Source organism: Melopsittacus undulatus, chromosome 2 (assembly GCF_012275295.1).
Source record: "Melopsittacus undulatus isolate bMelUnd1 chromosome 2, bMelUnd1.mat.Z, whole genome shotgun sequence".
Classification (NCBI taxonomy): Eukaryota; Metazoa; Chordata; class Aves; order Psittaciformes; family Psittaculidae; genus Melopsittacus; species Melopsittacus undulatus.
This window is the reverse complement of record NC_047528.1, coordinates 436,039-455,757: the sequence shown is the minus strand read 5'-3', so window position 1 is coordinate 455,757 and position 19,719 is coordinate 436,039. Positions and strand designations below refer to the sequence as shown.

At 64.4% G+C, this 19,719-nt stretch overlaps 2 protein-coding genes across 2 annotated transcripts; one reads left to right on the top strand and one right to left on the bottom strand.

The window, feature by feature from the left end:
* Positions 1-3,181: 3,181 nt before the first annotated feature.
* LOC101873152 (RING finger protein 121) lies at positions 3,182-11,672 on the top strand. The gene is made up of 9 exons (XM_034073286.1): positions 3,182-3,238; positions 5,027-5,064; positions 5,716-5,857; positions 6,296-6,450; positions 6,857-6,964; positions 7,735-7,855; positions 9,753-9,886; positions 11,061-11,162; positions 11,465-11,672. The coding sequence occupies exons 1-9, from the start codon at positions 3,182-3,184 to the stop codon at positions 11,583-11,585; spliced, it is 978 nt and encodes a 325-aa protein (XP_033929177.1). The 3' UTR covers positions 11,586-11,672.
* A 3,421-nt stretch (positions 11,673-15,093) lies between these two features.
* Positions 15,094-16,442, bottom strand: LOC101872812 (erythroblast NAD(P)(+)--arginine ADP-ribosyltransferase-like). Its single transcript, XM_034072736.1, has 2 exons — positions 15,665-16,442; positions 15,094-15,230 (listed from the first exon to the last, which is right to left on the bottom strand). The coding sequence occupies exons 1-2, from the start codon at positions 16,440-16,442 to the stop codon at positions 15,094-15,096; spliced, it is 915 nt and encodes a 304-aa protein (XP_033928627.1).
* Between the last annotated feature and the right edge of the window lie 3,277 nt (positions 16,443-19,719).

Below are 19,719 nucleotides of genomic sequence, written 5' to 3'. Positions count from 1 at the left end.
CACTGCCCCCCAGCTCCCCACAGGAGCCTCATGCAGAGGCAGGCGCAGGCCTGAGGCCACCCCCGCTGGGCACCCACGGAGCAGATGGGGCTGACCCCATGTCCCTGTCCCCTTTGCTGACCCCTCTCCTGCTGTGCCCCACTCGCTGCCTGGGGGCTCGGGGCCGTGCTCCTGCCCTGGAGGGGGCTGCAGGGACCTGCAGGAACAGGGGGGAGCTCAGAGCTTGTGCCCCCATGTCCTGCACCCCATGGGGAGCAGGGAACCAGCCCCAGCCAAGGGTGGGATCCAGAACAGGGTGAGGAGGTGGCTGGGAAAGACCTGAAGCAGGGAATGAGGAGGGGATGAAGGTGTCACCTGCTGGGAGCTCCCTGCCTGCTGTTCTCGGGGGGACACCTTGTGCAGGGCCTGGGAACAAGGGATGGAGACACATTAATCCCACCCTGCATCCAATGGAGCCCCATCCGGACGCCACCAGTGGTGTTTATGGGCAGGAAACCACCCATGGGATGTACCTGATGGATCCCTGTGCTGCAGCATCACCATGGAGCAGCATCCTGCTGGAGCCCACACATGGATCACAGGAGGCTTGGGGCGAGCCAGGGATGCACCAGCAGGAGGGTGAGCCCAGAGCCAGGCAATGCAGGCCTGTGGGCATGGGGAGCATCCGGGATCCCCATGGCCTTATCCCATGGGATCCCTCCAGCCACAGGACAAGGGTGAACACCAGGGATGGGATCCCGAGGGATTGGAGAAGTAGGAACCTCCTGGAGCTCAGCCAGGCCAAGGGCAAGCACCGCAGGCTGGGGCATTCCCTGCACTGAGCTCAGTGCAGCCCCAGCTCACCGGGTGCTGAGCTTCCTCCTGCGGGATCCTGATCCCTATCCCACAGCTCTGGGACCCTCTGTGCTGGTTCTGGACCAGCAGCATCCGTGTGGGGCGGCTGAGGCAGGAGGGCTCCAGGTGGGCCAGGAGCCTCTTCAGCCTCAGCTCCTCCTCCTCCTCCCTGTGGCTCCTGGGCATGAGGAGAGCAGGGCTGGGAGGCAGCAGCTCAGGGATGGGATGGAGCAGAGCAGCCCCATGGCCGGGAACAGAACCGGGATCTCGGGTCCTTCCCGACCCTCCAGGGCTCAACGTACAAGGGCAGTGCGGGCAGGGGAGCCTGGGACGAGGCAGGGCTGGAGCTCCCAGTGCTGTCCATGGGCTCGGAGCCCTCCTGCGGGACAAGGGGTGATGCAGGAGATGGGCACACACTGGGAGCTGTGGGTCCAGGGCTGGGCACACACCAGGAGCTGTGGGTCCAGGGATGGGGCACACACCGGGAGCTGTGGGTCCAGGGATGGGCACACACCGGGAGCTGTGGGTTCAGGGATGGGCACACACCGGGAGCTGTGGGTTCAGGGATGGGCACACACCGGGAGCTGTGGGTTCAGGGATGGGCACACACCGGGAGCTGTGGGTCCAGGGATGGGGCACTCGGATGAAGGAGATCCCGAACTGGATGTGCCTGCGGAAGGGCTGGAGGAGCGTGAGGTGCAGCCGGTCCCACATCTGCCCCAGCGCCGGGAAGTCGGCTGCAGGGATGGGATGGGATGGATGGGATGGATGGGATGGGATGCAGGAATGGGACACCCACCCCGTGTTACCCCAGGTAACACCCATCAGGCTCCAGCACCAGAGCCCAGGGCAGAGCTGGCAGAGCAGTCTCTGCTCTCCATCCCCTTTGTTCCCATCCCCTCTGTTCCCATCCCCATGGCTCTTCCCTATGGATGCGGCCGTTACCCTCGAACACGTGCATGATGCAGTGGTTCCCATGCCCGGGGATGTACCAATGTATCCCATGGGATCGGAGCGCTCCATCTGCAGCTGCAGGGGAGCAGCAGAGCCAGGGCTGGGAGCGTCCGCACCGAGCGGGGTCTAAACTGGGAATGTGGGGTCCTGCAGAAGGGTGGAGCTGGGGGGGCAGAGCCGAGAGCCCAACGGCTTGGGGGGCAATGGGAGAGGAGGAATCGTCTGTGATCCCTGTCCTGGTGTGATCTCTGCCATGCAGATGGGGTCTGACAAGGAGAATCCTGGAATGGGATGGGATGCAGGGACCTTAAAGCTCCTCCATCCCCAACCCCTGCCAGGGCAGGGACCCCTTCCACTGGAGCAGCTGCTCCAAGCCCCTGTGTCCAACCTGGCCTTGAGCACTGCAGGGATGGGATGAGCCCAGCACACACTATGGATCATGGGCAGCTCTTGGCTGTTGCTCCCACCATTCCATGTGGAATTCCCAGCACATCCCACACCAGATCCCTGCAGCTCCAGGACCCTCAGCAGCAGCTCAGGCCAATCGAGGCCTTTCCCAAGCTCCCCCCATAGGGAACCTCTGGGATCTGTGAGGACACCATGAAGCTGATTTTGACCGGAGCCATCTGGGATCTCCTGGAGCTTCCTTCCCTGTGGAGCCGGTGGGATCAGGGCAGGGCTGTGGAGGGGCCCAGCATTCCCAATGGGAACAGAGGGATCCAGCACAGAGGTAATCAGCATTCCCAATGGGAACAGAGGTATCTATTACAGAGAAACACCGCATTCCCAATGGGAACAGCAGGGATCCTGCCCCACAGGGATCCCGTTGGGGCCCCCAGCCCCACCACCCAGATCCACTCCCTCACCCCATCAACCCCAGCCCCGCCCCACACAGATCCCGGTCCCGATCCCGGTTCTTGTCCTGATCCCTATCCCGGCTCCGGTCCCGGCTCCGCCGCGGTGCATGCCGGTACTCGCAGTCCCTCAGCGCTCAGGGTCCGTCTGCAGTGTGCCCCCCCCGCTGCTCCGCGCTCAGCGGCACCGGAGGGCGCAGGGGACAGGAGGGGGCGGGGCCTGTCCCGGGGCTCTGACACCGGCGGGGGGGAGGGGGGAACCGGTGCTACCGGTGCCACCGGAACCGGAACCGGATCAGACGGGAACCGGACCGGGACCAAACCGGATCCGTGCGTCCCGTTCCGGGCCTGGAAATGTCCGACGGTCCCTTGCCAGTGACAGCTCTGGCCCCGCCGGCGGCTGTCCCGCCTCTGCTCGGTTCTGATTGGCCTCTGGCGCCCGGCCGCGCACAGCGATTGGTCCGCGCTGCGGCGGCGTGGCCGGTGATTGGCGGGCGGCGGCGGAAGGAGTTGGCCGCCGGGGACGGAGGGGGGGCAAGATGGCGGCGGTGCTGGAGGTGGAGGTTGGAGGCCCCGCAGAGCGCGATGTGGAGGAGGTGGAGCCGGGACCGGAGCGGGGGCTCTATGGGGCAGGGGCTTCATGGGGCAGGGGCTCCATGGGGCAGGGGCTCCATGGGGCAGTGGACAGGGACGGGGGCGATGGGGGCACCGAGGGGCTCCGGGTTCGGGGGACATGGGGGTGTCCATGGGGCGGACGGGCACGGGGGGGTCCCCAGGCCCCGGTGCGGGCCCAGGGCCATTGAGGCCGGGGGGTGAAGGCTGCGGCTGGAATCCCTTGGGAATGCTGGAGCCTCCTCCCTGGGTCCGTGGACAGGGCTCCCGAGCCGCTGCTGTGGGTGCTGGGGCTGTTCCCAGGCAGGGGGTCCGGAATCCTATGGAATGGGTGGGCACAGATCCATACCCGGTGTCCTGAGCGCCCAGACTGAGCCCATCCCGGGCTGGGATCCCACAGAACCCGCTCCCATGGGCACAGATCCATATCCCGGTGTTGTCCTGAGCGCCAGGGCTGAGCTGGGCTCCTGCTCGGGTTGGATCCGTTGGGATCTCCCCGCTCAGGATGTGTCCTGTAGTGACTGTGGGAGCTGGAGCCTCAGTGCTGGGATCAGGGACCTTGTGCCTGGAGCTGGGCATGGATCCTGCAATGGGATGGGATGAAGGGACCTCAAAGCTCCTCCATTCCCAACCCCTGCCATAGGCAGGGACCCCTTCCATGGAGCAGCTGCTCCAAGCTCATCCCATCCCTGCATCCCTTGTCCCAAGCCTCTCTCCAGCTTTCCTGCAGCCCCTTCAGGCCCTGGAGCTGCTCTCAGCTCTCCCCCAGCCCAGCTCTCCCCTGTCTCCATGTCATTGCTGCTCCAGTGCTCCCAGCAGCTCCATTCCTGCCCCCAGGGCAGCTCCAGTCCCTGGCACTGCTCTGAGCCCTCAGCTGCTTCCCGAGGGATGCTCCATGTGAGCTCCTGCTCCTGCCCCCCCCGGGCTCTCCCCACAGCAGCCCCACACCCCATAGGAGCCCCATAGTGCCTGCCCTGTGTCCCACCTGGTTCTGGATCCATGTTTGTGTCCGTGTATCCTGCTGGGATGGGTTCCCTCTGCCCCTGATGGGCTTTGCTGCCCTGTGTGTCCATGGGGGTGTCCCCATTGCCCAGGAGGGACTGAGGTGATGCCAGGAGTGTCCTGGTCCGAAGGCAGCCATGATCCCATGATCCCTGATCCCATGATCCCTGAGAACAGCTCCAGGGGAGCCTTCACCCATGTCAGCACTGCCCAAAACCCCTTTCCCATTGGATTTGGGGTGATCCAGCAATGGTTCATTGCTGCTTGCAGGTGCTGCTCCCTGTCCAGGGCCCTGCTGGGGTCTGGGGCTCTGTTCTGGACATGTGTTGGGATGCTTCTGTGTGCCCAGGGATGCGTGGCTGGGATGTGGATGTGGGATGTGACCTGTTCCTTGGGAATGGGATGGTTGGAACAGCTTTGGTCGCAGGGGAACCTGGATTTGAAGGGGAGAGAGGGGATTGATGGAGCTGATGGAGGAGCAGGATGCTCCTCGTGCTGCCTGGGGCACAACTCTGGGCTGGAGCCTCACGATGGGCACATGGGGGTTGTCATTGAAACCTTCCTCTTGTCCGTGTTGTGCAGGAGCCGCTGTGGGGTCCCCAGTGGTGCTGTGCAGGAGGGGGGGTGCTGGGTGGTTCCGCATGGAGCACAGGCTCCCGGTGCTGTGAGCTGGGATGGGTGCTCCTGTGAGCTGGGATGGGTGCTCCTGGCAGGCTGGGATCTCAGGATGGGTGCTCCAGCACAGGCTCACATCTCGCTCCTCTCCGCAGGTGGATCTGTCCCACTTGTCCCCAGAGGAGCGGTGGAGGTGAGTGTGTGAACTGGGATGGAGGCAACCTGCAGAGCTCCTGCTCCTGTTCCTGCTGCTGCTTCTGCTCCTGCTGAGCCATCCCCAGCGCGGCTCTCACTGTACCCAGCCTTGGCTCCAGCTGCCCTGGCTGCAGAGCATCAACCTCAAGTCATGGCATGGGATGGTGCTGAAAGCCATTCCCCTTGGCCTGGCCCTGCATCCCTTGTCCCAAGCCCCTCTCCAGCTTTCCTGCAGCCCCTTTAGGCACTGGAGCTGCTCTCAGCTCTCCCCTTCTCTTGTCCAGGCTGCCCCAGCCCAGCTCTCTCAGCCTGACTCCAGAGCAGAGCTGCTCCAGCCCTCGCAGCATCCCCATGGCCTCCTCTGGCCTCGCTCCATCAGCTCCAGGTCCCTCCTGTGCTGGGCTCCCAGCTCCAGAAGTGGATCCAGGCTCTCCCTGGGGTTGCCAGGGCAGCAGAGGCTCTGGGCTGTGCTGATGGCAGCTCCAGTCCCACAGTTAAACCCCAGCCCACCTCAGGGTCCCCTTTAGCCCCCTTGCACCCATCCCCACACCGCTCCCTCGCAGTGCCCAGCTCTGCCCTGTATCCCTGTGTATCCCTGTGTATCCCTGTGTCCCCCCATGTCCCTCAGGCTCCTGCCCTGTCCCTGCAGGGTGGAGCATGCCCGGATGCACGCCAAGCACCGCGGGCACGAGGCCATGCACGCCGAGATGGTTCTGATCCTCATTGCCACGCTGGTGGTGGCACAGCTGCTGCTGGTGCAGTGGAAGCAGAGGCACCCTCGCTCCTACAATGTAAGTGTGTCCCAGGCTCCGGTCCCTGCTGGCCTGGTGCTCAGGTTCCCTTTACCTGCCCGGGATTCCAGTGGGGATGAGGATGGATGCACATCCTCAGTGCTCACATCCCAGTTTCACATCGTGCTTTGGCACTGGGTGATGGGATGAGCACATCTGGGGTTGTCCTGGGGGTGACACAAGGAGGAGCTGTGTTCTCCGGGTGCTTCCCCATGGAAGTGATGGAGGCTCCTTGCTTATTGCCCCTGAACCAACCTCACCATGATGATGTCTCCAGGCTCCTCTGGGAACCTCAGACCAAACCCCTTTGCCCATTCCCTTCTGGAAGCAGCCCAGGAGCTCAGCCCCATGGCCACAGACCCTTGATCCCCATGAAGCAGGAGAAGGGCTGGGAGGGTGTTTGTGCCCAGCTCCAGAAGCCTCTCCTGTGCCCCACAGATGGTGACCCTCTTCCAGATGTGGGTGGTTCCTCTGTACTTCACCATCAAGCTCAACTGGTGGCGGTTCCTGCTCATCTGGGTGCTCTTCTCAGCGGTCACAGCCTTTGTCACCTTCAGGGCGACGCGGAAGCCTCTGGTGCAGACAACACCCAGGTCAGTGTGGGTCTGCAGGAGCCTCCTCAGCCCCACTTGTGGCACCCCAGACTTTGCCCTTGGGAGCAGCCCAGGGTGGCATCCGGCACTCGCTGGCATCCAGCCCCATGCACGTGGCACTGGGAGCCTGGCCAAGGGCATTCCCAGTGTGACTCACTGATCCCGAGGCTGCCAGGTTGGATGTCAGGCACTGAGCAGCCCATGGCAGTGCTGGATCATGGAATCACAGAGTGGGTTGGGATAAAGGGAGCTTAAAGCTGATCCAGTTTCAGCCCCAGCCATGAGCAGGGACCCCTTCCACTGGAGCAGCTGCTCCAAGCCCCTGTGTCCAACCTGAGCACTGCAGGGATGGGGCAGCCACAGCTTTTGGGAACAAGCAGCTCAATCCTGGCTTCATTCCTCACAGGCTGGTTTATAAATGGTTTCTACTAATATACAAGATCAGCTATGCCACCGGCATCGTGGGCTACATGGCTGTGATGTTCACCCTCTTTGGGCTTAACTTATTGTTCAGGTGAGTGAACCTGCTGCTCCTGTTGGGGCTGGAACCCTCCCTGTGGGATGGGGACCTGGCCACAGTGCTGGGACACACTTGTCTTGGCAGGCTGATGGTGAGCAGGCTCAGAGCAGCATCTAGGGTGTCCCCTACCTGCATGGGGAGCTTGGGTTTGGGGCTGGTACCTCAAGAGGCTCAGCTGCATCTGCAGCTCTGTGGTGTCGACCTGCAGGGATGTGGAAGCATTAACTGGGGCTTACTGGGAGCTGATCTGGTGCACGAGATGGAACCACAGAATCCCAGACTGGTTTGGATTAAAGGGACCTTAAAGCTCCTCCAGCTCCAACCCCTGCCATGGGCAGGGACCCCTTCCACTGGAGCAGCTGCTCCAAGCCACTTCCAAGCCATTCCCCTTGGCCTGTCCCTCCAGGCCCTTGTCCCAAGCCCCTCTCCAGCTTTCCTGCAGCCCCTTTAGGCACTGGAGCTGCTCTCAGGTCTCCCCTTCTCTTGTCCAGGCTGCCCCAGCCCAGCTCTCCCAGCCTGGCTCCAGGGCAGACACTTGGGGTGTTAGGTCCATGTCTCCCCTCCAGTGCCACTTGGAGCCAACCAAGGTGCGGAGCCTCAGGAGCAGGGATGGGGTTGTAGCTACAGCCCCTCTGTGGGTGATGCTCCTGGTGCTGCGTGGGTCCCTCCTGTGGCAGGGTTCACGCTGCAGCTGTGTCGTTTGCCTTTGCACCACAACAGCCCCGGCACAAGTTCCTTGGTGTCAGTTGGCTCCTCTCTTGTAGAATCAAGCCAGAAGATGCCATGGACTTCGGGATCTCCCTCCTCTTCTATGGCCTCTACTATGGGGTGTTGGAGAGGGACTTCGCCGAGATGTGTGCGGACTACATGGCCTCCACCATCGGGGTGAGTGCTCCCGGCTCTGCCCTGTGCTGCCTGTGGGGCTGGAGCCTGGTGCTCACCAGCAGCAGCCATGCCCCTGCTCACCGAGGCCCCAGCTCGAGGGGTGTCCTGAGCTGCTCCTGAGCTGACAGGGTCAGTCCCAACCCTGCTGCAAGGGGGGAGCTCCCCCATGCCCCAGCACAGAGCACATGGATCTATCTGTTCACCCCTCTGAACCCCAACAAGTGCTCCCCCTGTGCCTGCAGCAGTGACCCCAGCCCTGGCACACTCACCTGGTAGCAAGGACCTGACCCACCAACCATAGCTGAGCCAGGACACAGCCATACCTGAGCCAGGACACAGCCACACCTGAGCCAGGACACAGCCACACCTGAGCCAGGACACACCATACCTGAGCCAGGACAGAGCCATACCTGAGCCAGGACACAGCCATACCTGAGCTCTGCAGCAGCTCCCGAGGGCCTGGCCTTGATGATTCCTGCTTTCTGCCCCCTCCCTGCATCCCCTCGCACTGGGGCACCCCAGGAGCCCCCCATGCAGGCAGGTTTGGTGCTGCCAGGGGGATGCTGCTGCCCCATCTCTGCCAGGGCCCTGCTGTGCTGGTGGTGCTGAGCTGGGAGGAGCTGTGGGGAGCAAGGGGGGTGCTGCAATGGGGAATCCTGGCTCTGTGTGGGAGCAGAGGCTTGGGGGCAGCCCCATGGTTCGGGTCCGTGCAGTGTCAGGAGTCAGCAGTGCCCAGGGCTGCCCCAGGTGATGCCCCACTCTGCAGGGGCTGCTCTGGCCCCACCTTGAGCCCTCTGCAGCTCTGGGCACCTCGGACTCCTGCAGTGTGCCCAGAGCAGGGACACAGGAGCAGGAGCAGCTCAGGGCACTTGGCTTGGCCAGACTGGAGAAGGCTCCTGAAGGGGAGACCTGAGAGCAGCTCCAGTGCCTAAAGGGGCTGCAGGAAAGCTGGAGAGGGGCTTGGGACAAGGGCCTGGAGGGCCAGGCCAAGGGGAATGGCTTGAACCTGCCCAAGAGAGGGGAGACTGAGCTGAGCTCTGAGGCAGAAGCTGTTCCCTGGGAGGGTGCTGAGGCGCTGGCACAGGGTGCCCAGAGAAGCTGTGGCTGCCCCATCCCTGGCAGTGCTCAAGGCCAGGTTGGACACAGGGGCTTGGAGCAGCTGCTCCAGTGGAAGGGGTCCCTGCCCTGGCAGGGGTTGGAGCTGGAGGAGCTTTAAGGTCCCTTCATCCCAACCCATTCCATGAGGCTGCATCAGGGGATGTTCAGGTTGCACATGAGGAAAAGGCTCATTCATCACTTGGGGGTGTTGATCCCTGAAACAGGCTCCAGGTTTGTGTCACCAGTGTCAGGCAGCACCAGAGCAGCCACAGCTCAAGGATGATGCTTTGGCCCCATGGTTTAGTCTGAGGTGGTCCTGTGAGGAGCAGACCTGTCCTAGTGACCCTAACGGGTCCTTCCAGCCTGAGACATCCATGATTCCCTGTGGGACACAGCACCAGTGACCGGAGGGCTCCATCCCCGGAGCTGTGTGTGGGGACCCCTCAGTGCTCCCATGGGTTGGATGTGGCTGGGGCTGCTCCAGGCTTTGCTCTTCATCCCCCCCCTGCAGACCTGTGGGGTGGAAGCTGTGACCTGCAGCTCATCCTCACCCAGCAGTGGGGTCCCTGCTGTGGGGCTGGGCTGCGACGGGGTCCCCATCCCCACACAGCTCCTGGGCTGCTGTTGTGTCCCTGCCCCATAACAGGGTTTGTGACCCCATAACAGAGTTTGTGACCCCATAACAGGGTTTGTGACCCCATAACGGGGTTTGTAACACCATAAGGTGGGGGTGCTGACCCCAGCCCCCAGTGTCCCCACACTGTCCCCATGTCCCCATGTGTGACTGCTCTGCCCTCAGTTCTACAGCGCCTCGGGGATGCCAACCAAGCACCTCTCGGACAGTGTCTGTGCCGTGTGTGGGCAGCGGATCCTGGTGGACGTCAACGAGGAGGGAATCCTGGAGAACACCTACCGGCTGTCCTGCAACCACGTGTATCCTGTTCCCTGTGCCGCTGTGGCAGCACCGAGCTGGGATCTGCTCCATACTGGTTCCTGGTGCTGGTGCTGGAGCCTGACCCCTGCCCATGGAGCCCCTGTCCAACCTGGCCTTGAGCACTGCCAGGGATGGGGCAGCCACAGCTTCTCTGGGCACCCTGTGCCAGCGCCTCAGCACCCTCCCAGGGAACAGCTTCTGCCTCAGAGCTCAGCTCAGTCTCCCCTCTCTTGGGCAGGTTCAAGCCATTCCCCTTGGCCTGTCCCTCCAGGCCCTTGTCCCAAGCCCCTCTCCAGCTTTCCTGCAGCCCCTTTAGGCACTGGAGCTGCTCTCAGCTCTCCCCTTCAGGAGCCTTCTCTTGTCCAGGCTGCCCCAGCCCAGCTCTCTCAGCCTGGCTCCAGAGCAGAGCTGCTCCAGCCCTCGCAGCAGCTCCATGGTCTCCTCTGCCCTTGCTCCATCAGCTCCATGTCCCTCCTGTGCTGTTCCCCATATCCGGATGCAGGTTCCATGTTCCCCTCAGTGCCCCAGCCCCACCGGGAGGGGTTTCCCAGTGACTCACCCGGAGCTGTTCCCGGCTCCTGCCCACGGTGGTTTCCAGAGCAGGCTCTGAGCAAAGGCCACACTCAGATCCCAGCTCCCGATGTTCACCCCCAGTATCCGGCTCCGGAGCCTCCCCCCCCCGTGCATGGGGCTCTGCTCCCCACAGGCAGTGCAGGGTTCCCAGGGACAGGCTCTGTGTGGCTCCATCGTGGTTGGGAGGCTCAGCCACAGCCGCCTCCTTCCCCATGGCTCATGGGGTGAATCCCCTCTGAGTCAGACCCAGAGCCACCCGGGTGCACGCAGGTCCCTTGTGCAGGTCCTGGAGCTCCCACCGGCATCCACACCCCATCAGTGACCCCATCACATCCCCAGGGCTGGGTCCCACCCTCGGTCCCGTGTTGGGGTCACCCCTATGAGACCACGGCCCCGTGAGCCCCTTCCTGTGTGCATGGAGGACTCCGCTCCTAGGGAAGGACATCATTGAGCAATGCATCCATCCCTGCCCGGGGGTGTTTCCTGCCCTGTGCAATGGCTCTGGGCTGGGTTTCGGGGAAGCTCAGTGGTTTCCCCCATGCCTGCTCCTGCCCCCATGTCCCACAGCCTGAGGCTGTGCTCCTTAACCTGCTGCTCCAGCTTCCATGAGTTCTGCATCCGCGGCTGGTGCATCGTGGGGAAGAAGCAGACGTGTCCATACTGCAAAGAGAAGGTGGATCTCAAGAGGATGTTCAGTAACCCGTATCCTTTCTCCTCCCTTTGGGAAGGGCATGTGAGGGGTTTGGGATGAGCCCTGGAGCTCATCCAGGCTTGCCTGGCACCATGGGTTGAAGGGAGCTTAAAGCTCCTCTAGTTCCAGCCCCAGGGACCCCTTCCACTGGAGCAGCTGCTCCAAGCCCCTGTGTCCAACCTGGCCTTGAGCACTGCCAGGGATGGGGCATCCTCTGGGAACAGACTCCAGATGTTCCCATGGGAATGAGTCTGGCTCCTGCCTCCGGATGCTCAGCTCCTCTCTCCTTGGCTCTTTAACTCCATTCCCTCAGCTGGGAGCGGCCCCATGTCATGTATGGGCAGCTGCTGGACTGGCTGCGGTACCTGGTGGCCTGGCAGCCGGTTATCATCGGCCTGGTGCAGGGCATCAACTACATCCTGGGGCTGGAGTAGGGCGATGGAGCCGCGCGGCGCCCGAGCCTCGGACCGGAGCCTGAGCCTCACACCGGAGCCCGAGCCTCACACTGGTGCCCGAGCCTCACACCGGAACCCGAGCCTCGGACCGGCGCCTGGGCCTCACACCAGAGCCTGAGCCTCACACCGGAGCCTGAGCCTCACACCAGCGCCTGAGCCTCACACTGGTGCCAGAGCCTCACACTGGAGCCCAAGCCTCGGACTGGTGCCCATCGCTTTTAAAGGATCCTTTTCCCGACCATTCCAAGGTTTCTATTGCAGCCGTGGGAGCCGCGCTCGGCCCTGCCCGGAAGCAGCCCCACAGCGGCCAGGACGGGATATGGGGCCCATGGGGCTGCAGAGGAGCCAGAGGACGTGGGGAGGTCCCTGCTGTGGGTCCCGGCGGAGCCGAACCCAGGGGCCCTTTTCTGGCTCCCACTTTTGTACGTTGACGCCAGGCCCCATCCTGGGCCTGGGGCTGGGGCTGGGGCTGGGGCCGGAGCTGCTGCTCACCAGGTACGGCCCTGGCACTGACCCTGCGGTGATGGACCCGTGGGATGCGGCACAGGTGGGAGCCGCGCTCCCTGCGCCGCAGCCTCGAGACCAGGTACGGACCCGGGACTGGTACATGGAGCACCCGCAGTGTCCCCGAGGGCGCTGGCTTGGGACATGCCATGGTTCTGGACACACCATGGTTGGGGACACACCATGCGGCATTGCCCTGGATGCAGACAGGGGCCTCGCACCGGGGCCTTGGGCTCTGGTTTGGGTGAAGCTGCGTCAGCGCCGGTGCCAAACACCAGAACACAAGTCCTGGACCCAGGTCTGGCCATGGGTGCTTCTTGTGGGCGCTGCGGCCCCCATGGGGCACGGGGGAGGTGTGCGATGGGGACACATGTGATGGGGACACATGAGTGTGCTGTGGGTCCCCCTGTGCTGGGCTCTGCGGGTGCTGCCCCACTGGGATGTGCTGGGAGCTGCCCGAAACCGGGTGGATTTGGGGCTTCCCGAGGGGTTTCACAGCCGGATCCCGCAGGAGCCATGGGGCTGCCCATGGAGGGGCTCCAGGGGTTCCAGGCTGATCCCACTGGATCGTACCCGGTTCTGTGTGCCCGGGTGCCAATGGGAATGGGGGGGACACAGTGAGGGGCACAGGGACATGGGGGGACTTGGGCATGAGAGATGTGCGCAGGGGGTTTGGGGTGTGAAGATGTGGCTCTGAGGCCATGGGGGAAATGGGATGTGGGGACACCGGCTGCTGGCACACGGGATGTGGGGACACCGGGGCAGGGACACGGGATGTGGCACAAGGGACGGACCCCGGGGGATCCACGGGACATGGCCCGGGGGGCACAGAGGATGTGGGGCACAGCACAGGGGACATCACATGTGGGGCACGGGGGGGACCCGGGGGCGGTGCCGGTGCCAGTCCCGGCTGAGTCACCGGCGGCCGCTCCCTACCGGCAGCGCGCACATAAAGCGCCGCTGCCCCGAGAGCCGCTGCCCCCCCCACTGCTGCCCCACGGCCGCTGCCCCACGGCCGTGCCCCATGGCTGCGCTCCGTGACCCCGGTACGGGCTGGGAACGGGAGCGGGGCACCCTGCGAGGGACTGAGCGGGGGCAGCTCCTGGGGGGCTGGGGTGGAGGGGGTGTTATGGGGGTGTACGGGGGGTGATGGGGGTAACACAGGGAGGATGCTGGGGGGTGATGGAGGGATACTGGGGGGTACTGGTAGGGTGTACGAGGGGGTGCGTGGGGACTGTTGGGGGCAGGGCTCAGGGGTCGCCCCCCAGCCCTGACCCCACCTCTGCCCCCAGCCCCACTCCTCCTGTCCCTGCTCTGCTGCGCCCTGACCTCCAACTGCACCGGTACGAGGGGATGGGGGGGGGGTTGGGGTCAGCTCCTGTCCCTGCCCCCCCCCAAGGGCCCGGGGGGCACCACTCACCCCTCCCCCCTTTGTGCCTCCCCCCCCCCCCCCCCCAGGACCCATGGCTCTGCAGCCCCCCCGAGTCACCGTCCTGCGCCCCCCCCGCACAGGTGGGTCCCGGTGAGGGGGGGGGGGGGGGGGGGGGCGGGGTCCGCCCGAGCCCCCCCCGACCCTGCGCGTGCCCGTGCCGCAGGTGAGCGCGTGACCGCGCGCTGCGAGGCGCTGAGCGCGCTCCCGGAGCTCACGCTGCTCTATTGGCTCGGGAACGGCTCCTTCGTGGAGCAGCTGCCGCCGCACGGGAGCGCGCACGAGGGGCCGCTCGTGTGAGTACGGGAGGGGCGGGGGCGGGGCCGCGGGAGGGGCGGGGCCGGCGCTGAGGGCTCTGATTGGTCCCAGGGAGGAGCCCCGCCGGCAGGGGGCGGGGCCGAGGGGCGGGGCCGGCGCTGAGGGCTCTGATTGGCTGCAGGGAGGAGCCCCGCCGGCAGGGGGCGGGGCCGAGGGGCGGGGTGGGGCCTGCGCTGAGGGCTCTGATTGGCTGCAGGGAGGAGCCCCGCCTTCAGGGGGCGGGGCCTGCGCTGAGGGCTCTGATTGGCTGCAGGGAGGAGCCCCGCCTGCAGGGGGCGGGGCCTGCGCTGAGGGCTCTGATTAGCTGCAGGGAGGAGCCCCGCCGGCAGGGGGCGGGGCCGCGGGAGGGGCGGGGCCTGCGCTGAGGGCTCTGATTGGCTGCAGGGAGGAGCCCCGCCTCCAGGGGGCGCTGCTGCGCCGGGACCTGCGCCTGGAGCCGTTCTGCGCGCGCCACGCCCGCACCGCGTTCACGTGCGTGCTGCTGAGCCCGCAGGGGGCGCGCACGGCCGACCTGCGCTGGCCCACGGCGCATGCGCGGCGCTGAGAGCCGGCTCACCCCGGACACGTGCGCACCTCAGACACGTGTGTGCCCCACACCGAGGCCTCGGGCCCCCCCCACGGCTCCTGGTGCTGTGGGACCCATAGGTATTAAAGAGCATGGAGGCTGCCCCGTCACCCGTGTCCTGCAATGGGGCTGCTGCGGGTGTGGGGCGGTGAGTGTGTGGGGCAGGACCCATGACCCATCCCTGAGCCCCTTGCAGCCCCACGGCTGCTCCGGTCACCCGTGTCCTGCAGTGGGGCTGCTGCGGTTGTGGGCTGCAGTGAGGGTGTGGGGCAGGACCCATCCCTGAGCCCCTCGCAGCCCCATGGCTGCCTCTGGTCTGAGCCCTGATCCCATCACATCCCCCTCTGCACACCCATTACCCCTCAGGGCCCTGCTCCTGGGTCTGGGGGTGCTGATTCTCCACCCCGGCCCCTTGGATGCTATGGGGCTGCTGACAGCCACGGGACACCCGCAGACCCACACCTGGGACACCCCCAGACCCACACCTGGGACACCCCCAGACCCACACCTCAGCACACATGGGATGCTCTGGGCAGGGGGCTGGGATGGAGGCAGCCCCTGCAGGCACGGCAGGAACCCCGGTCCCCATGGAGCCTTTATTCCTATGGGAGCCATGGACCCCCCCGCGCCCCCATCCGTGGGGCTGAGCCGGGGCCGGGGCCCCCCCGCGGTCAGAGCCGCCCTGCGGCCGTCAGCGCTGCCAGGAGGAGCCCCCAGGGGGCGCTGCTGCCGACGGGGGCCGGGGCTGGGGCTGAGCTCACGTCGCAGCCGTCGGGAGGGGGGCACAGAGCGGACCCGGAGCCGTTACCTGCGGGAGGAACCGGAGGTGAGAACCGAACCTCCTGCCTCAGAGCTCAGCTCAGTCTCCCCTCTCTTGGGCAGGTTCAAGCCATTCCCCTTGGCCTGGCCCTCCAGGCCCTTGTCCCAAGCCCCTCTCCAGCTTTCCTGCAGCCCCTTTAGGCACTGGAGCTGCTCTCAGCTCTCCCCTTCAGGAGCCTTCTCTTGTCCAGGCTGCCCCAGAGGTGCTGAGGACACCAGAGCTGCACCAGTGCTCCAGAGGGTCTCTGTCCATGCTGTCCCATTCCAAGCCATGCTTCACTGCTGAGCCAGGCAGCAATGTGCACCCAAGCCCCCTCCCCATTGCCCCATTCCTGGCAGAGCTGATGGGATGTGTCCACCCTCCATCCCCACTCCCTTTCCCCATTGCCAGGGAGCACCCCCCCCATCCCATGGGATCCACACCTCTCAGCAGCTCACAGTTGTAGGTGCTGTTGATGCCCTGGGACTGGAGCTGGATGAGGGACCTGTCCCCGGTGAGGACAGCGCTGGTGACCTGGAAGACCTCAGATGGTGGGATGAGGATCTCCTCCTCCATGGAGTACAGGGAGAAGTCCCTGATGAGAGCCCCCCAGCACGTGTGCACCGTGAAGAGGGTGTCACAGCCGAAGGTGCCGCAGATGAACCCGCTGCCGTTGTTCAGTGATGCGGATGTGAAGTGCCCGAAGCGCACCCTCTGCCCATGCCGTGCGGTGAAGCGCACACCGCGCACCCCACGGAGCGCACGGTGGCACCGGCGCTGGCTGCCCCGCAGGGTGCTGAGCGCCTGGCTCAGCAGGAAGTGCAGCGCCTTGAATGGGAACGTGTGCCGGTAGCGGTGCCCGGAGCGCCCGGCCTGGCGCACGGCCGCGTTGAAGGCGCGGTACAGAGGCCCCTCCGTGGTGTAGGCCATGAGCGCGACCGCGTGCTCCGGTCTCAGCCCCGGCGGCTGTGGCACACGGCTCTGCTGCCAGGCCCGAGCCGCTCGGCTCCAGCCCTCGGCATAGATGCTGTTGGTGCTGAACTCGGTGCGGTTGAGCTCCGGCAGCTCCAGCTCCATGCGGCGCTCGCAGCCCTCGTAGCGGTCGTCGAAGGCGTCGGGGGCCATGTCCATCGGCAGCTCCGGGATGGAGGAGGGGGGCAGGGGGGTGCCCCACACCGGGGGCTGTGCCAGCAGCACCAAACACAGCACCAGGCGCTCCATGGGCAGGAGGAGCTGCCCCATAAGCAGCAGCCGGATCCCTGTGAGCAGTTGGGGGGCAGGAGCAGGGTCAGCCTGCAATGGGGCTGCCCCACACTGCGGATCCCCTCCTTGGCCTCCCCAGCCCCATGGTGTGTGTTGGACAGAGAGTGCAGGCAGCAGGATGTGGGTCCCCCCCCGGCCCCATGGGAGCATTACCTGTGTCGGGTGTGGGTCCCTGGGTCCCAGCTCCTGCCTGTTCCTGACCGGGCACTGGGACAACAGCAGCTCCAGCTTTTTATAGCAGCCCCATCCCGGATCCACCCCCCCCCCCCCTCGGGTATTTTTACCTCCCCAGAGCAGCTCTGACCCTGTCCATAAACTGCTTCTGCTTCACTCCCTGTGGTGCCGGAGCCTGGACCCCTCCAGAGCCCAGACCCCTCCGGAGCCTGAACCTTCTGACCCAGGACATGGGGCTCACACTGAGCCCAGTGCTGCACTGCGGAGCATGGGGCAGGATGGGACAGAGCCGGCCTGGAGGAGCCGCTGGTGCTGGAAGGGGCATTCCAGGGTTGTCCAGCGCTGCTGGAGGGGCTCAGGGGCAGGAACTGGGATGGGGATGTCCTCTCCCATCCCTGCTCCAGACACAGGCTCTAGGCCAGGAGCTGGTCCCATTGCAGTGCTGAGGGACACAGGGACAGAGAGGGGATGAACCCAGAGCCAACCCACAGAGGTCACAACCAGCTCAGTGCAAGGGGTCCCTGCCCGTGGCAGGGGTTGGGGTTGGAGGAGGTTCAAGCTCCATTCATCCCAAACCAGGTTGGGTTCCATGGTTCTGGTTCACGCCTCTTGCCTGAGGTCCTGAGCATGGCCTCCAGCCTGCCCATGGGCACAGGGGTGAGCCTGGACCCTCTGTGCTCCATGGGCTGATCCTGACCCCCTGTGCCAGCTCCGCTTCAGCTCTGGGGCTCTTCCCTTCCCACCAGGCTGGGATGAGAGGTCTGTGTGCCTGCAGCACCCACAGTGTGTGTCTGAGGTGCTCTCTGCATCCATCCCAGTGCTCAGTGTAGTAAACCATAGGACCCCAGCCTGGATGAAGGGACCTTGTCCTGGTTCAGCAGCAGCAGCCATGGTTTCCCCTCCGTAGCTGGTGCATTGCTGTGGTTTGGCTGTCGGCCTGAGAACGGTGCTGACAGCACCAATGGTTTGAGTTACTGCTCTGGTGTGTGGTTTGTCCAAGGCCTTTTCTGAGCTCATGCTCTGCCAGGAAGGAAGCAGAGCCAGGACACCTGACCCAGGCTAGCCAAAGAGGTATTCCATACCATAGCACGTCATACCCAGGATGTAACCGGGAGAGACCCGGGAGGGCTGGAGCTCTGGGGGGATGGAGGAGGTATCGGTCGGTGCTCGGTCGGGCAGGGTGGGGTGAGTTATGGGTTGGTGGCTGGTGAGGTGCTGTATTCTCTTCACTTGTTATTGGCTGTATCATCATTGCTATTGTTAGTAGTAGCAGTAGTGATTTGTGTTATACCTTAGCCATTAAACTGTGCTTATCTCAGTCTGTGGGGGCTGCATTCTTTGGATTCTCCTTCCTAACTCTCTGGGAGTTGGGGGAGCAAAGGGGGGAGTGAGTGAATGAGCTGTGTGGGTTGGGATTAAACCACAACAGACCCTAAAGCTCCTCCATTCCCACCCCCTGCCAGGGCAGGGACCCCTTCCCCTGGAGCAGCTGCTCCAAGCCCCTGTGTCCAAATGGGGCTGCCCCGTTTGGCTGGGGCTGCAGAGGTGATGATGCCACAGCAGGAGGCTGGGGATGGATGATCTCCAGGTGCCTCTGAACCCAACACATTCCCTGTCTGTAGGATTCCTGCTCCGCAGCAGCACAGGAGCCACTGACCCCATGGGCTGCAGGAGGAGCAGAAGGAGCCTTCCCTGGCTCTGCTCAGGGGGGCCGGGAGGGTGCAGAGGTCCCCAGAGCATCGGAGCCCTCGTTCCCATGGGATGGGTGGAACCAGAACCCATTGAGCTGCACTGGAGCAGCACAGAGCAGGTCTGCACTGCGGAGAACCTGGCACTGCCAGCACGGACACAGCCCTGCCATAGGAACACAGACATTGTTGTCCTTGATGTGCTCTGCCTGGCCCAATGGGCCTCCCTTGTCCCATCCCTGCCTCCTGCCGTCCTCCCCTTGGCCTGTCCCTTTATCCACATCCCATCAAGCCCTTTCTCCTGTTTAGGACATACAAGGAGCTCCCTGCTCCCCCCTGCAGGGCTCCTGTCCCTTTGCCTGGATCCTTCACCATGGGCATACACTGGGCTGGGGCTTGGAGGAAATAACGGGATGGGACAAGAGGAACCAGCCTCAAGCTGCACCAGGGCAGGTTTAGATGGAGCTGAGGAACAATTCCTGCCCCACAGGGTGCTCAGGCATTGGAACAGGCTGCCCAGGGCAGGGCTGCAGGCACCGGCCCTGCAAGGGGTCACCCCATGGACATGAGGCCTCAGTGGGTACCGGGTGCCCCACATGGGGTCCCATTGGGTCCCTTCCACTGGTCCCTGTGGGTGATCCAGAGAGCAGCAGCCTGGAGAGCACTAAGGATACAGAGGTGGTCCTGGGGCTCAGGTATGTGCTCATTGCCCCTCCATGTCCAACAGGACCTTGGAAAGGCAGATCTGGTCCATGGATGATGGTTGGATGGCAGAGCCATAGGCAGGGGTCTGATGTACAGCATGGGCCTTGCTGTGGGAGGCCAGGTCCCACAGACACTGGTGGTGTGGGGGGTAAAGGAGGAACCAGAGGTGTGTGCACTGTGCATGGATGTGATACCATTGGCATAACCGAGCCCCGTGGGATGGCTCCGGTGGCTGCAGTGCCACAGTGAAGGTTACCAGCTCCTCAGGCCGGTGCTTGACCCTGTGCTCACCAGCAGGGAGGGGATGGTTGGGGATGGGATGCTCCAGGGCAGGAGATGGTCAGGATTGAGACCTGAGGGCAGGAGCAGAGGGTGCAGCAGCTCCATGCCCTGGACCACAGAGCAGCCGTCGGCCTCTTCAGGAGCCTGCTCAGCTGGTTCCATGGGATGCAGCCATAGAGGATGGGGCCGAGGCTGTGGGTTGATGTTCAGGGGTCATCTGCTGCAGGCTCAGGAGTTCATCTCTCAGGTACCACTTCCTACAAGCCCAGTGGGTCCCCGTGATGAGGAGTCAGGCAAGGGGGGCAGGGTTAGGGTTCGGGTTGGGGTTAGGGTTAGGGTTTCTTCAGCTGAAGAAAGGGATGTGGATAAAGGGACAGGCCAAGCGG